General features: G+C 36.0%; 1 protein-coding gene and 1 pseudogene across 1 annotated transcript; one reads left to right on the plus strand and one right to left on the minus strand.

Moving 5' to 3' along the window:
* Positions 1-1130: 1130 nt before the first annotated feature.
* Positions 1131-3413, plus strand: LOC132303646 (probable UDP-glucosyl transferase 73B6; annotated as a pseudogene).
* A 3015-nt stretch (positions 3414-6428) lies between these two features.
* Positions 6429-14882, minus strand: LOC132305202 (uncharacterized). The gene is made up of 3 exons (XM_059802878.1): positions 14678-14882; positions 6778-6840; positions 6429-6622 (listed from the first exon to the last, which is right to left on the minus strand). The coding sequence occupies exons 1-3, from the start codon at positions 14880-14882 to the stop codon at positions 6429-6431; spliced, it is 462 nt and encodes a 153-aa protein (XP_059658861.1).
* Positions 14883-17242: the final 2360 nt, after the last annotated feature.

Below are 17242 nucleotides of genomic sequence, written 5' to 3' on the forward strand. Positions count from 1 at the left end.
CACATCCCAATCAACGAGTTGAAGCAATGTAATCACTTTTTAAAATATTATAGATTTTCTAAAATAGATTAGAGTTTTATGACCAAAATTTTAAAGTACCGAGTGCTTTATGAAATTAGTCCTAAAAAATACACACACATCTCCTATTCTTTTAAATAGAAAATTAAAGATTCAAATTTTGTAGTGAAACAATAATTTATCAAATAGTGAGTAAGATTTACCTACTAAAAATAAACAAGAATACGAAGATACATATTTAAAGCTCGAGAAATTTTTTATATTTGTAAATATCACCTTCCCACTTAAAATAGAAATAATACTTTTTAATAATTGAGTGGAAAGTATATACCTGGTTTGAGAATTCATGTTCCTTTAAAGGCACTAAGAATATGAGAATTATGTATTTAAAAAATATATATACATAGTAATGGTTGATGTAAAAATCTACGTGGCAAGTTTTTGTTTACTGTAAGGCAAGAGAGGTGACAGCACACTCCAACAATTAAGTTAGTAGTTGAGCCATTACAAGTAAAGATGAAGATTGGTATTTAATTTTTGACCTACCTTTTTAGATTGATCAACTACTCATTAAAAAAACAAAAAAAAAGGTATTAATGGTGATAGTGTCCTATTATTTATAGAGAATATATTCGGTGTGCCCGGTACACCGGGCCATCAAAACCTTTCTTGCCTGCGCGTGATATGCATGAATGGTTCTGATATGCCGAGTGCACTGCGCACACTGAATACCTACTCCATGTTATGAAATCCGACTCATTTTTCTTGTCCATGCATCTCAGAGATGGTGGTAGTAGTACTCTCTTCTTCCTTGAACTTATATGTGCCCTCTGGTTTCTAGTCACTTAGACTTCTTAAACAGTCGAATATTTCCGTATAAGGAATCATAAACAAATGAAATTTAATTATTTATAACAACAATTTAGATGAACTATATTAAAAGGTTGGATGGAATTTGTCTAACAATTTAACGATATCTCCTTCACCATGTTCTTCAGAAGAATAACCTTTGGACACTTCTCCTCCTCCTTTCTTCTTCTTCTTCTTCTTCTTCTTTGCTTAGGTTATTTCTCCAAGTGAACCTAAAATGTGGTGACATGGAAAAAGTTCAATCAGGACAGAAGATACAAATTAAGCAGCTTGGGTCCCTCCACCCCAGTTTGTCACTACATAGCATCCTATTGTCCTCCTCCATCAATCTCACTTTATGTATGATCAATTTTTTTATTTTTTTATTTTACTCTTTTCTCACTCACAAAATAATATTTCAAAACTTTTATTTATTTCTCATTTCCTAGTATGACTTAAGGCTTTACCTTTTAAAAATTAACCCCTCCTTTATTTTACCATTAGATATTAACAACTTAGATAATATAATTATTTTTACTCAAACGAAGTTAAGTGCTCGAGTCCCGTAAGACACAATATTATTAGTATGCGTGTGCTTATCCACATCAAGTTCCAACCCTCCTTACTTTTTGAAGGTAAGGAAGGTTATAACATCTAGCTAATTTATTGAATGTTTTCTTAAACTTATATAGATATATATATATATATATAACACTTGTGTATATAACTCCTATCGGTAATCAAATTATGGATGTATATGATATTTGCCTTTTGTCCCGCCAAACATTCTGTGCACCTTCTAACCAAGAAGAGACTAACAATTCTACTAGTCAAACCCCTCCTTGAACTTCTCCATCGCTGCAACCCAATCCTTCTTTTTTTAGAGGGGGATTTTAGAGAGAGAGAGAGAGAGAGAGAGATGTCAGCTGAGATATTGGTGGTTCCAAAAAATGGGCAGGGCCATCTCTTCCCCTGCATGGAGCTCTGCAAGCACCTCGTCTCACGAAATTACAAGGTCACCCTCATCATTGATTCTGATATATCATCCTCTGTGCCCACCTCTCTCCAGCAACCCCCACTCTTTGAAATCGCCGACTTCTCCCGGTCTCCACCACACACGGCAGTGTCCGGATCTGACCAAATCCATCCCCAGGAGCAGCAGATGCATTCAAATCTGGAAGGTTTCCTTACCCGCAAAACCGAAAGCTGGAGTCTGATCCGACCCGTTTGTGCCGTGATCGACCATATCATGTTCAAGACCCAAGGAGTGTTCGCAAAATTTGGTGTTCCAACAGTTACTTTCGTCACGTCGGGCGCATGTTGGGCTGCGATCCAACATGCGGTTTGGAAGGTCCAGCCCGACGACATGAAACCGGGTGAGATCCGGTCGCTTCCCGAATTACCTGAAGACATGGTCTTAAAGTACTCGGATCTTAAGCAAGGCCGCCATTGGATGTTTCCGCCCCCACATGGCGGTATTGGTCCAAAACTCATGACTGCCCCGGGTGATGGTGGGTTGAAAAGGCCGAGGGGACCGCCTTGCCCGCGTGAGCCAACTTGTTGGGTGGCAAAAGTGGAGAGTTCGATCGCAATATTGATCAACACGTGTGATGATCTTGAGCGTCCATTTCTTGATTACATCACTAATTTAACTGAAAAACCCGCTTGGGGTGTTGGGCCACTGTTACCGGATCAATACTGGCAATCCATGGATTCAGTCTTTTAAGAGCGGGAAATTCGACTCAAGCGTGACTCGAATTACTCCGAGGAGGAGATAATCAAATGGCTAGATTCGAAGCCACATGGGTCGGTATTCTACGTGTCATTCGGTAGTGAAGTGGGTCCTAGTATGGAGGAGTTCCCGGAGCTGGCCAATGCATTGGAAGAGTCAAAATGGCCATTCATATGGGTCATCCAGAAAAGATCCGGTAGACCCGGTCCTACTGGTACGGGTCAACCCGGTTCAGATTGCTGTTGTGGATGGTTATTACCCTCATGGATTGGACAGCAGAGTTGGGGAAAGAGGTTTGATAATACACGGATGGGCACCACAGCTACTGATACTGAGCCACCCATCAACGGGTGGATTTCTATCACACGGTGGATGGAGCTCCACCGTGGAAGCTATTGTCCGGGGGGGGTCCCACTTTTGGCATGGCCCATTAGGGCTGATCAATACTACAATGCTAAGTTAGTAGTGAGCCATCTCAAAGTTGGGACTGTGGTTTCTAAGGGATACCCTGCTGATATTGTGAAGAAGGATGATATTTTGCATGGAATAGAAATGTTAATGACAGATGCTGATATCAGAAATCGGGCGGCGACCGTTCGAGGCGGCTTTGTGTGTGGTTTTCCGGTGAGCTCTGTGGCTTCTTTGGATGCTTTTGGGGATTTTATTAGGCAAAGAGCAACTTAAGTTTGTATTAGACCGTTGATATGTGATTAAAATGTGCTTTGTGGCTAGAAAGTCTTCTACTTTATGTGCTGAAAGCATTTTTGTGATGAATCAATTGCAATGATAATGTGTTTGTTGGAGTTATTGGACACTTTCCTTTGTTAACTAATATGTATACACAGAGAGACACACACACATATACAATAACATTACAATATGTGATGTTTACTAGAGAGACCTTGACTGACTGTGGCAGATAGTAATTTTAATGTTAGAGGAATAACAAGTACATATTCATGTTAAACATGTATAATATTCATACTTATGTATAATCGAGAAAAACAAATTCCTTATAAATCTATAAAAACACAAAAATTACTCGTTCTAATGGAGCATACACCACTCAACCTAGATTCAGTTTCATTTGAAGGACTGACAGTATCAGAAATTCCAATAATCAACTAAAGATTGAATCAGTTAGACATTATATTCTAATAACTGATCTGATCACAGCACAGAAATTGAAATTCCAAATTTCGTAAACGTTTTTTCTAACATTTCCGCCCATTTCGATGTCTCACATGTCTTGATATCAAGATTCAAGTTGTTAATAGGCCACATAACAGTGTTTAATCTCCATGTAGCTCAAATCAGCTCAACTTTTTATCACTATATAAATAATCAAGTAACTTTTACACTATTCGTTACCTTTCTTGCTATATTTTGCTATTAGAATTCCTTATTAATTTCTCATGTATAAATGTTCGGACAGAGGGAAAAGGAAAAGCTCAACTTCCGATTAGAAACAAATTAGCCATTATTTGAGATTATAAACAAAAGCTACTCTCAATCCTATCAACAGTAAGTGTGTGCATGTGTGTGTGTAAAATCAGAAGGAAAGGTGATTGCATAGAGTGCTTCATATAGCCCTAACATCTAGAATTTGTGCATTCTTCCAAAATTACAAAAAATGAGATAGGTACCTTGGGAACTGATGGGATGGGCTCCAATCTTACTATTACAGAACTCATCATCGCCATCAACAAACTGTTGCATTGAGATCCATTCATTAAATTCTTCGTCGCAGAATAGAAAAACCATACTGCAACTGTGTCAAACCTGGTACCTTAAAGAAGCAACATCAAGTCTACAATTACATCAGCAATAAGAACAACTTACTTGAAAGTTCACTACGACTAAGAAAGAAATTCACGGAAGCAACCCACACACAGAATTATTCAGTGGCTCATAAATATGGTACAGAAAAAAATGATTGCTAACCTACTAATCACATAATAGACTCCATACACGTTTACAATATGGAAATTGTTGAGGAAGTTGTCTTAGAAAGAATTGTGCTATACAAACCGAATAAACTGCTATAGCTTCTTGCACTGAAATCACCATCCAATCATATTTCACAACTTCAACATTTCCAAAGCCGAACTCATACTTAACAACTTCCTAAGTCGTGTCATATATCACTTTCCTTTTAGAAAACTAAGTAGTTTGATTGAAACTATGCCAAGGGATGTTAAAGCAAGAAGCTGCTGATTCAACTAAAACGCTCCCCATTCAACTTTCACAACTTTAACTAAGCCCAGACAGTCGGAAGCAGAGATTCCTCGAAGGAGCTCCAACCAGTATAATTTTTCAGAAATATTCTTTCTTCGTTTTTTTTTTTTTTTTTTTTTTTTTTTTAATTCATTTATAAAGGCAGTAAGGACCTAGATTACTAGCACCCAACCAAAACTTAGTTGAAGCAACAGGGATATTCCATACCAATCGGTCCTAGCCTAGATGGTATAAGCTCTCCTTCCCTTTGTAGATGTTGAGTGTTCAAGTTCCGGTGGGAACATTAATATATATAGTGTGTGTACGTGAAATACAGTGATCTATTAATTTAAGCTTTTAGAGATAAATATAAAATCAGAGTAGACCTTTCCCAATATAAGACTCCCAAAAACCTCCCAGAGTTAAAATAAAGTAATAGACTACACATTCTCCTTCGGCATGGCCGTTTAGAGTAATCTTTTGCTAACACATCTACAGATTCATTATTCCTATGATCTCAATCAAGAATAATGTATATTACTCCTGTACTTTTATTCCTATTTTGTTGCTTTTGATCCTTTTTGTAATTTAATCATTGTCCTTTAAATACTGCTACTGAAAAAAGAATCGTGAACAACCAAACACGTTTTCATGCCTAACCAATAATTTCAGTTAATATAAATTAACAATTTATGTGATTGAATTTTGTATAGAACCACAAGCAACATATAACGAATGCTAATACTATCATCTTATTTTGGCATGAAGAGAATCTAAGGGTTCATTTTGTGTTGATCTTATTCTAAAGGACAATGATTAATTTGAGTTTTTTTTTTTTTTGCCATATGAACAATTAAATATTTTTTGTTCATATTTTAAAATTCAGGAAATAACCATCACCAATAGATTTAAATAAAGCATTCACAAATTCCTTCACAATTCCCCAATATCCATATCCAATTGTTCTTTATGAAACCACCATTGTGGTAGAAAAAGAAAATAATTTAGACAAAATATGGAACATAATCTTTAAGTAGAGCATAATGGAGAAAAGCACGCACACTAGATGCCTTTGATGCAACTGAAGGTTTTGTCGATTGGCATGATGATAGCACGAGGGCGCTGAAGAGGCCTAATTATAGAACTTTAACTAATTTTTTATTTTTATACTAAGATTCACATAAAGCTATATGAATATTGTAAAGATTACAATATTATATTTACTACCACTATTTTACTTTATCATTATAATTACATTTTTGTGATATGTAAAAGGTGTCATTGAATGCCTGACTTGTGTCCATGTGTATAATGTTAATTTTTCCTAAAGAAAAAAGGGTGGAACACTTTGAAGTGTTCAAATGGTTTTTAAGTCAGAGGTTGCCTGGAAAACAGGAGAAATAATTTTTTCCATAGGTTCATCTTTTAAGACTTCAATACATGAAGATCATTGTGAATAGAACTCCCACATATTCCAACCATAAATAAATATGACAAACCAATAAAACAAAAATCTTGGTCAGCTTTATTAGTTCTCTCGAATTCATTCTCAAGGCTAGTAGACATTCCTAAAATGATTTCAACTAAAATATTCAGAAAGAGTATAGAAAAATTATGAGAGCACAGGTATAGTGAAAACCTCTTGGTCGAATTCTTCATCGTCGTCAGAAAATTCATCCAACATAACGGCATTCTTGTTTGCAGCATTTATTTGATGCAGAGAAAGATAAAATGGCATACAGGACTCCTGGGTCTTTTGACTCTTCCTTGAAGAAACAGAAGCTGATGCCATATTTGTCCTTCCATCTGTTTAGAAAACCATTCACGCAGTCCTATAACAGGAGGCAGACAAGGATTCAATATAGCAGAAAAGAGATGTAATTCATATTGAAAGAGTTAGTTTAACAAAAAAATAAATAAATAAATTAATTAATTAAACGAACAATGCACTAGAAAAGTACCACTTTCTTCATTGTTGCTTATTGTATCAGCATAAAATACAGCTTTATTAATATCAGAAGAAACTAATGATGCAAAAAGAAAAATAAAATTGCAGAAAAAGTCGAATATAATTTCCAAGAAGGTAAAAGAAATGGCTCAAGTATGTGAAAATTTAATTTAAACGACATGTTCTACCCGGAAATCTGCAGCTGTCAATCTACAGATCCTTTGTTCAATCCCACCAACTTCTCTTACTGTGTTTGAATTATATTTACTAGCAATCCAACTTTCTTGTTTCTTGTGCGATTTTGGAACTGAATTCTATAATTTTCTTCAGAAATATGGATTCGTCGGTTCGATTCTCTGAAGAGCCACCCAAAATTTAATGCAGAATGATAGATGATGAAAAAGAAAATAAATGTTCTCTTAGTTGCCTATTTGCACACAACATTGTTCCAAGTATATGTATGTATTTTGCATATGCGTTTGTGAACCCTAAGAGTGTTTGTATAAAGTTTTTTAGTAAGATAATTAGGTTTTGTAGTCAAAATTAGAAGAGGAAACTCTGTCCTGCACTATGCAATCGATCGATCCAACTCTACCCAAATTCAATCAACCCTAATTCCCTGTACTTCATAAAACTTTATTTTCCAACATAAAACCTATCCAGATGCATTCTAAAGTATGTCTAATGCCTCTTAGTCATGATTAATGAAATGAATGCACAAACGTAAAATCCCTACTTTGTGAGATAGGCATTCAAGAGATGAATATACCTTTTTTACCCCCGTCATGATATTCAGTAATCTATGGATCATGAGGGTTCTTATACTAATAAAATCCGCTGACTCCAAAATAAATAAACTAAAATCAAAAGTGCATGTTCCGACTTTTGTTATGAGATTTGCCAATACCAAGTCCCAGTGACCTAATAGTCATCTTACACCCGTTTCGAATCATAACACTGACACAATGAACTTTTGATTTGTCTTTCAAATCAAGATCGTAAAACACTACAATCGAACAATAATCCTGAAAATCAATCTAAAATGAAATGGCCTAGATGAAGATGTTCAGCATCATCCTAACAATGTTTCTACCATTTCTAACAACTGTTACTTGGTGTAATACTCCTAATTTTAAAAGAATTATCTTGGTATTATTTTAAAGATTTTAGTTGCATTTTATTTATTTATTTGATTACGTGGTTATTTGTTTACGTATTTAATTGAATTGTTTAATTACATATTTTATTTGCTTAAATGTTTTAATTGACCTAACTGTTTATTTGAAAGTATGTACTTAATGTTATTTGACTTAGTTTGTTTAATTAAATTGCAGGTGTTGTTTATTTGAAATAAATTGTAGATTAAATGTTTATTTTGTTTTATTTTATTTTTATTTTATGATTAGCAGTAATGGGCCAACCAATTGGGTTCTATGGACTACTTGGTTAATGGGTTTAATGGGTACGAATAATTATCCATGGATAAGTTGTATATGTAAATATAATAAATAAATAAATAAATAAATAAATAAATATATATATATATATATATATATATATATATATATATATATATATATATATAAGGAAAGTCCTTAAGTAATAATCTGATATATATTTATATAATAAGAATATACATAGATTATACATAACATATATATTTAATAACCTTTTTAGTATTTTTAATTATTTTATTTTTTCTTTATTAGTTTGACTTGGATTGAAAAAAGGAATATAGTTATTATTTGAGCCTATAAATATATAACTATAGGGTTAGAAAAGGGGATTAGAAATATATCACGTAATATATTTTAGAGAGAGAAAGAGAGAAAGAATGAAGAAGAAGGAAGAGAAAGAAGAAGAAGGAGGTTAGGATTTTTATTCAAATCCCTAAAGACAAGTTCTTGTTCTACGCTTCTCCTTTGATTTATGGAATATATATCTCTAGTATAATCGTTGGGTTGTTTAAAGAATAATTAAAACTGAAATTTATAATTTAATTGATCTAAAACATTAATTTTATAAATTATTATTTTTGGTTGTTCTTTATGAATTGATAAATTCATGGATTTGATCTGGTTTTTTTTTATGGGTTTTTACATGTTTTAATATTGTAATTTCATATCTGTGTATTGATAGAACCTAGAAACATGCCTTAGAATCCTCAAACAAAGAAAATATTTTCACTGTAGAAGTTCTGGGTTGAATCGTGTGAACAGTGCTCGGTCCATTGTTACAGTGCTTGAAACTTGAAGGCAAAGCTCGAGCCATAAAAGAAAAGCTTGAGCCATAAATGAAAAGCTCGAGCCTTAGATGTAAAGCTCGAGTTATTCAGGCAAAGCTTGAGTTATGGACATGAAGCTCGAGCAATTAGGATAAAAGCTCGAGCCTTACTTAGGGAAGTTTTGTAAACAGCGTTAAATTAATTTTCAATTTATTTTGAGGGGTCCTAAACATTAAGTAAGGACTAGGTATAAGTTTAAACAAGTTTTAAACAGACTTAAATATAACAATGCATGCTATTTGAATTCTTTGAGGAATGAATGGATTTAATCTTTATTTTTGTTTTAGCAATTAAGATTAAATATGTAGCATGACTTGTATATGGAAAATGCTTAATTGACTGTATAATAAAATATCAGCATGTTTAAGATTCAGTTTGTGTAGGATATATGGTGTAGGAAGCTTAACTAAATTATAAGTCGTTCCTATTTTGTGATAACATGATATTATATTATTATGTTTATTTCTGGATTATTTGATGTACTTCTTTAATTATTACATCAACTATTGGATTGTGTGGATGTAGTGCACCAGTATGGGATGGTAGCACTTTAGGGATGGATTAACTTATCAGTTAAGTCCTACCTATTTTATAAGGAAATGGATTAACTAAAATGTTAAGTCCTACTTATATTCGTGTCAGGTTAATTGAACAAGTTGGATGATATATAGTGGATTTCTTTATATTAGATAGGATATATGTTATATATATATAGATATATGCCATGATATGGCTTGAGCCTCAGGATCAGTGGTTAGGGTGCGTATATTGCCAAGAATGTGTATCTAGATATAATGTGGTTGTGTGCCCTGGTAGGTCTAGGTACTCATGCCCACGATATGTGCGTTTTGCATGTTGCCTACTATTCAGGTTGATACAGTTCTATAGTCTAGTGAGGTTCCTTTAGTGTGTATATGTATTTATAGGCTATGTAGTTATTGTATGGGTTAGCTATAGATATATAGTTTTTCTGGTCTCTGTTTGGGTTGTCGTAGAAAGAACTTATTCGTAACCTGACTCACTATTATTTTTCAGGCGTTCGTCAGTTTCAGACATAGAGCTTGTTCGTGCTGAGTAGAGACAGTTCACATCACTCTTCCGATTTGACGTAGGATTCTCTTTATGTTTTAGTTTTGGATTATTTTTCTTTTCAGTTGGGATATCATAAGGGGCCCACTAGATGGATTCTCGAGTTGTAATAAAATTAAAGGTTTTGGATATTTCGTTTGAAGGATTAATTATTTATTAATTTAAGGATTTATTACTTAGTTTTCTTTTCTGCTATTTTATTTATTCTTAGTTATTTATTTTGTAATCAAATACTTGTTTATATACTTAATTGTTTGGTATCCCTCGGATCTGTGCTCGGACTTGATCACCCGTGGCTCTAAAATCGAGGGGTATCACACTTGGCTTATTGTCACGGACTTGGACCTTTCAAGCTCACGTGTGGCCTTAGACATTTTCAAGCCCCCATGAAGCGCTAAGTCAGTCTATCCGAGTGTGCTAGCTTAGTGAAAACTAAGGCTAGACAAGTGCTTTACTTACTTAATTGTGTAGGAAAAGATTTAGGCAAATGAGTAAGAAAGTTTGGAAATGTATGAACACTTATGTTACTTGAGAAGAGATTACAACTTAAGTTGCTTGGTGGGGAACAAATGAACTCCCACCTCCTATTTATAGGCCTTTGGCCCTTATAAGAACATTCTAGATGTGTACAAATGTATGGCTTAGAATGAGTGTCTAGAATTCTCTAAAGAACTATCTATACAATTCTAGAACTATTTACAATGTACAAGACAAGTCTAAAGAATTCTATACAACTCCAGACAAGTCCAGAAGAGACTCGACAACTCCACACTATTATAGAGAATTCCGAAAAGTTCTATACTTGTGTAAAGAAGTTTAGAAAGCTCTCGGTCCATGCAGGTTGCCATGTCATCATCTGTTAGGCGTCTGCGTGGCACCTGCGTGACATAGCTTCTTGGTTATGGGGCTTGACATTCTCCCCCACATAAGTTCGCGATGCCCTCGTCGCGTCTTCTTGCTTGAACTGCTAGATATGTTCCGCGAACGGCCAAAGTGTATCCTCATACTCCCAGCTCACCTCACTATCTGGCAGGTTCTTCCATTTCACTAAATACTTTCCATACTTGGGCACGCCTCTCCTGCTCATCACACGATCCGCAAGGATATAGTCAACTTCCTTGTCGAAAGATGTAACAATGACCGCGGGTGCCCTCTGCGATATGCCCTGAATAAGGTCTTCCACGTCTCCATAATAAGGCTTGAATATGCTAACGTGAAAGACTGGATGTATCTTCAACTTAGGTGGAAGCTCCACCATGTAGGAGACCTTGCCCACCTACTTGACAATGGAGAATGGGCCCTCGTACCTCCTTACTAGCCCCTTATGCACGCTTCGTAAAGACTTGAATTGTTGGGGTAGTAACTTAACCATCACTTGGTCTCCCACTATGTGTTGGGAAACGTGTAAGTTTTAAAAAAACTTTTGAGGGATTTTCATACATAGATCTTGATTCATCACATAGAGACAAGTTTTATGTAAAAATAAAAGATGATGTATCATTCAATTAACAGTTTGAATACTTACATCAAAGGTCTGAATAAACCTTTTAATCTTTCTTCTAAAGTGAATGTTTTCACCTATTGTAGATCCCTTAGTAAGATCATTTCTCCTTCTTCTTTATGATAATCTTTCCTTTAGGAATCACCAATATGCCTTGATGAATGACATTGGAATCAAGGCTTGTGGTAGCCTCCTTTAAAAGAGAAAGCAAATCCTAAAAACTAGAGAGATAAAATATATTCCTTTTTCTTGTTCTAAAAGTCACACCACAAAAATATACATGGACCCATGCATATATAGACAAAATAAAGATAAGAAAAGGAAACAATAAATTCTTCTCCATCTCTAATTCAAATTTCTCAATTCTAATATGACTCCAATATCACCTTGGTCTATGGGTAAGAATCCTTTGACGTACTATTTTCTTGCCTACTATAAATTAACAATTGGTCCGGTCCATTAAACCATAGACTCAATTTAATTAATTTATAAATTAATTTCTACTCCACTAAAAGAAATTAATTGCACTCCAATTAAATAGTAAATAATCTCTAAGTCAATGTTGCACTTTGACCCCTCTATGCATAATTATTTATCGGATAATTAAAGCCATCAATCCGACAATATAATTAATATAATTATTTTGTTACTTTTGATTATTTCTGACTCGATCACCGGAAAAACGCTAAAAAATTCCAGAAAAATAGGAAAAAATTTCAAAAAATTAAATTAAGCCTAAAAAATTCCTGAAAAATTCTGAAAAAATTGCAAAAAATTGCTGAAACCTAATTTAACCATTTTTGACCTTCTTAAATCTTCATAGCATCCTTTGATGAAGATTACATGGCTTTAATAAATATTTACAATTTGAAATACAATAGAAAAAATTAAATTACATCATTGAACTTTCAAACGCCTAAATCAAAGCCTTAATTACATTCATTCAAAGATAAAATTACATTCAATAAACCTATAAGCTTCATCCATAGCCCAACCATACATCATCATCCATTTACAATTATACATATATCATCATATATCAATATATATCAATATAATAAATCAAACATCAACATACATCAATAAATATATATATATGTATATATAATTTGGATCCATGAAGATGATTTTGATAAAAACATAATCTCTAGTAATGAATCAAACCATGCTCTGATACCACTGTTGGGAAACGTGCAAGTTTTAAAAAACGTTTGAGGGATTTTTATACATAGATCTTGATTCATCACATAAAGACAAGTTTTATGCAAAAATAAAAGATGATGTATCATTCAATTAACAGTTTGAATACTTACATTAAAGGTCTAAGTAAACCTTTTAATCTTTCCTCTAAAGTAAATGTTCTCACTTATTGTAGATCCCTTAGCAAGATCATTTCTCCTTCTACTTTATGATAATCTTCCCTTTACGAATCACTAATATGCCTTGATGAATGACCTTGGAATTAAGGCTTGTGGTAGCCTCCTTTAGAAGATAAAACAAACCCAAAAAACTAAAGAGAGAGAATATATTCCTTTTTCTTGTTCTAAAAGTCACACCACAAAAATATACATAGACTCATGTATATATAGGCAAAATAAAGATAAGAAAAGAAAATAATATATTCTTCTCCATCTCTAATTCAAATTTCTTAATTCTAATATGACTCCAATATCAACTTGGGTTATGGGTAAGAATCATTTGGACTTACTATTTTCTTGGCTACTATAAATTAATAATTGGTCTGGTCCATTAAACCATGGACCCAATTCAATTAATTCATAAATTAATTTCTACTCCACTAAAAGAAATTAATTGCACTCCAATTAAATAGTAAATAACCTCTAAGTCAATGTTGCACTTTGACCCCTCTATGCATAATTATTTATCGGATAATTAAAGCCATTAATCCGACAACATAATTAATATAATTATTTTATTACCTTTGATTATTTCCGGCTCGATCATAATAAAATATTTTTTTGACAAAAATAATAATTTACTAAATAAAAATATATAGAAAACATTTTGTCTAAAACATACGAAGGTCTTTGAATTTAATTTGTGATCAACCATAATCAAAACAAAATAAATACAAATAGCATTGATACAAATATTGAGAATATAAACCTCTAACTATTAATTACATAACTACCTAAAGTGCCGATCTAAGGATCCCGAGGTATTCGCCGAACAAATTAAAGTAATTATTAATTAATAAAAGAGTCTATACTTCTCTCATGCTAAAAGAGTCTATACTTCTCTCATGCTTGAGAGTCAAAAACCATGACTGTGATAGAGATCAATTGCATACAACAGCTCCCATAATATATCTCAATCTATCGTGGACTCGGTTTAAGTCTTAACAAATTAAATGTCTATCCATAATTACTGACTTTGAACCATTTATGATTACTAATTTATAACTTAGTATTAATTGCCATTACATACATATATAAATATATCTTGTAATCAAGTAGACACAATCAATTCCATAATGAATCAAAAAATAATACATTCCATTCACCAATTGTATAATGCTTTAATAATAATATTCAGATAAGGAACCATGACTTTTACAATCCAAATAAGAATTTGTTATGCTAGGGCACATATATCCCAACAGTATATACTCCACCTGCCTTCGTTTGGTATCGGCCCACTTCATCATCTTTTTTGCCGCATTGTCAAGGTACGCCCTAGCCAAGTCGGACTGCTTGTGCCACCTCTTGGCAAACTTGTAGGCCGCCGGACTTTTACCATCGCAAGTCGAAGCAATGGCGTTGGGTGTCATAGGCTGCTGTCCGGTAACAACCTAAAATGGACTGTAATTGGAAGCCTCACTTCGCTGTAAAGTTGTAAGAAACTGTGCCACCCCAAGGAGTTTGGCCCAATCTCACTGGTTGGCACTTAAATAGTGTCAGAAGTATAGCTCCAGGAGAGCATTGATACACTCCGTCTGCTCATCTGATTGGGGGTGGAAACTCGTAGAAAAGCTGAGATCCGTCCCTATCTTCTTGAAGAGCCCCATTCAAAACCTACCCGTGAAACGCAAGTCTCTGTCACTGACAATGTTCTGTGGCACTCCCCAAAGCTTGACCACATGGTTAACAAATAGTTCTACTACCCTCTCTGCCTTGCAATCTGCTAGTGTGGGTATGAAAGTGGCATACTTGCTGAACCGATCTACCACCACTATAATACTCCCGCAACCCTTTGACTTGGGCAAGCAAGTGATGAAATCCATAGAGACGCTCTCCCATGGTCTCTCTAGAATAGGTAAAGGTTCAGTAGGCCTGCGGGATGCTATTGCTCTATCTTATCTTGTTAGTACACAAGGCAAGTCATCACATATGCCTCCACATCATCACGCATCCGAGGCCAATAGTAAAAACCTTCTAGGAGTGCTAGCATGCACTGCATACCTAGGTGACCAGCCCATTTGGTGTCATGACACTCCCATATGAGCTCCTTTCGTAAGTTACCCCACCTGGGCATAAAGAGTCGATCCCCTGTGGTGAGAAGTAAGTCATCCCTTAGCCAAAAGCACCGAGTCTTTCCTTCTTTAGCCAACTGAATGAGGCTTTTGGCTAGAGGGTCATGCTGTAACCCCTCCTTGATCCACTCCACAAGAGGGTGCTGGGACCGACTAATAGTTGCAAGCTCGACCTTGCGACTAAGTGCGTCCGCCACAACATTGGCCTTGCCTGGCTTGCACTCAAAATGATAAGTGAACACTGCTAAGAAATCCTACCATCGTGCTTATCTAGGGCTAAGCTTCTTCTGTGTCTGGAAGTAGCTGGTGGCAACATTATCCGTCTTGATCACAAATTGTGCCCCAAACAAGTAGTGCCTATAAGTACGTAGGCAATGGATGACCGCCGTCATCTCTTTCTCCTGCACCGTATAGCGCTGCACCGTATAGCGCCACTTGATGTCATTGAGCTTGCGACTCTCATAGGCTATGGGGTACTCTTCTTGCATCAACACGCCTCCAATAGCAAAGTCTGATGCATCTGTATGCACATCCTATGGCTTGGAGTGGTCGGGCAATCTAAGTACCAGTTCCTCCATAACTGCCCTTTTCAAGTCATCAAATGCCCCCTGGCATAACTTTGTCCAACTCCAAGTATGCACCTTCTTGAGAAGGTTTATCAATGGGGCTACTCTCACCGAGTAGCCCTTAATGAAGTGACGGTAGTAGTTGACAAGCCCAAGAAAGGAGCGTAGCTCTGTCACCTTAGTGGGCGACTCCCACTCTTGAATAACCCTCACCATTGCCTCATCTATCATCAGCTTGCCATCCCGTATCTTGTGCCCTAGGAACAACACCTCCTCTTGGGTAAAGGAGCATTTCTCCATCTTCATATATAGGTCGTTCTCTCATAAGACTTGGAAGACTGCCCTCAAGTGCTGCACGTGCTCCTCTAGAGTGGTGCTATACACAACAATATCGTCCAGGTACACCACCATAAAGCGATCCAAGTAGGGATGGAAGAGCTTGTTCATCAAAGTACAGAAAGTAGCAGGTGCATTGGTGAGACCAAATGGCATAATAAGAAACTCGTAAGAGCCATACTAAGTCACACATGTAGTCTTGGGCTCATCCCCGTCCGCTATCCGCACTTGGTAGTACCCTGAGCACAAATCTAGCTTGGTAAAGTAGCATGCTCCACTAAGCTAATCAAAAAGATCTGTAATAAGAGGGATAGGGTACTTGTTCTTGTTAGTCACCTTGTTGAGCGCCCGGTAGTCGATGCACATGCGTAAGGACCAGTTCTTCTTCCTCTAGAACAACACCGGTCCGCCATATGGGGCCTTTGAGGGTCGAATGTAGCCCGCATCTAATAGCTCATTGAGTTGCCTCCGCAACTCCTTTAACTCTTGGGGTGCCATCCGGTAGGGCACAAAAGTAAGAGGTTTGGAACCCGATTTCAGCTCAATCTTATGATCCACCTCCCTCCTAGGTGGGAGCTTCTTGGGCAACTCCTTAGGCATCACGTCTATGTACTCGTCTAGTATGGCTCGTATCTCCTTAGGCACCTCTTATTGTGGGGAAGGGAGTAGCTCATCATCGGGCGTCTCTAGCAACGTAGCAAGGTAGCTAGTTTCCCCTTTCTTGAAGCCTTCTTAAACTACATAGCTAACAAGGCTTGGGCTTCTAACTTGGCACCTCACTCCACCAGCACCATACATGTTGTGTTGCCTTCCATAATACATATAGTGTTAGCAAAAGGAATGGGAAAGGCTCTCACCTTGTCTAAGAACTCTAACCCAAGGACTAGTTTGAAGTCGTCCATGGGTACCACCGATAGGTCCATGTGGCTGCTCCACTCGCCAATGTATGCCTTGATGCTGTGTGCCATGCCATGTATAGCTTTTACCACTGAGTTAACTGCCTTCGTGGAGCCCCCTTCTTTATTATACTAGAAGCCTAACCTCTTGGCCTCATCAATACTTACGAAGTTGTGGGATGCACCCGTGTCCACCAAAGCACGTGTGGGTGTCCTGTTGATGTTCGCCTCCATGAACATTAGCCCCTTAGCCGCCGCCTTAGGGACTTTGTCTTAGCCTTGATGGCATTAAGGATTTGCAGTGATCCCATCT

The sequence above is a fragment of the Cornus florida genome, unplaced genomic scaffold, assembly GCF_030987335.1.
Source record: "Cornus florida cultivar Cherokee Brave unplaced genomic scaffold, ASM3098733v1 CherokeeBrave_3.0.0_Hap2_Chr04, whole genome shotgun sequence".
Taxonomy (NCBI): domain Eukaryota; kingdom Viridiplantae; phylum Streptophyta; class Magnoliopsida; order Cornales; family Cornaceae; genus Cornus; species Cornus florida.

What these genes read in the sequence shown, in the direction of transcription:
- LOC132305202 (XM_059802878.1), bottom strand. Translation starts at nt 14,882, where the DNA reads ATGGATTTCATCACTTGCTTGCCCAAGTCAAAGGGTTGCGGGAGTATT. An exon ending in CAGAGACTTGCGTTTCACGG is followed by an intron (nt 6,841 to 14,677) that starts GTAGGTTTTGAA and finishes TTGCATCATTAG; the next exon opens with TTTCTTCTGATATTAATAAA. An exon ending in AAGCAACAATGAAGAAAGTG is followed by an intron (nt 6,623 to 6,777) that starts GTACTTTTCTAG and finishes TTTTCTAAACAG; the next exon opens with ATGGAAGGACAAATATGGCA.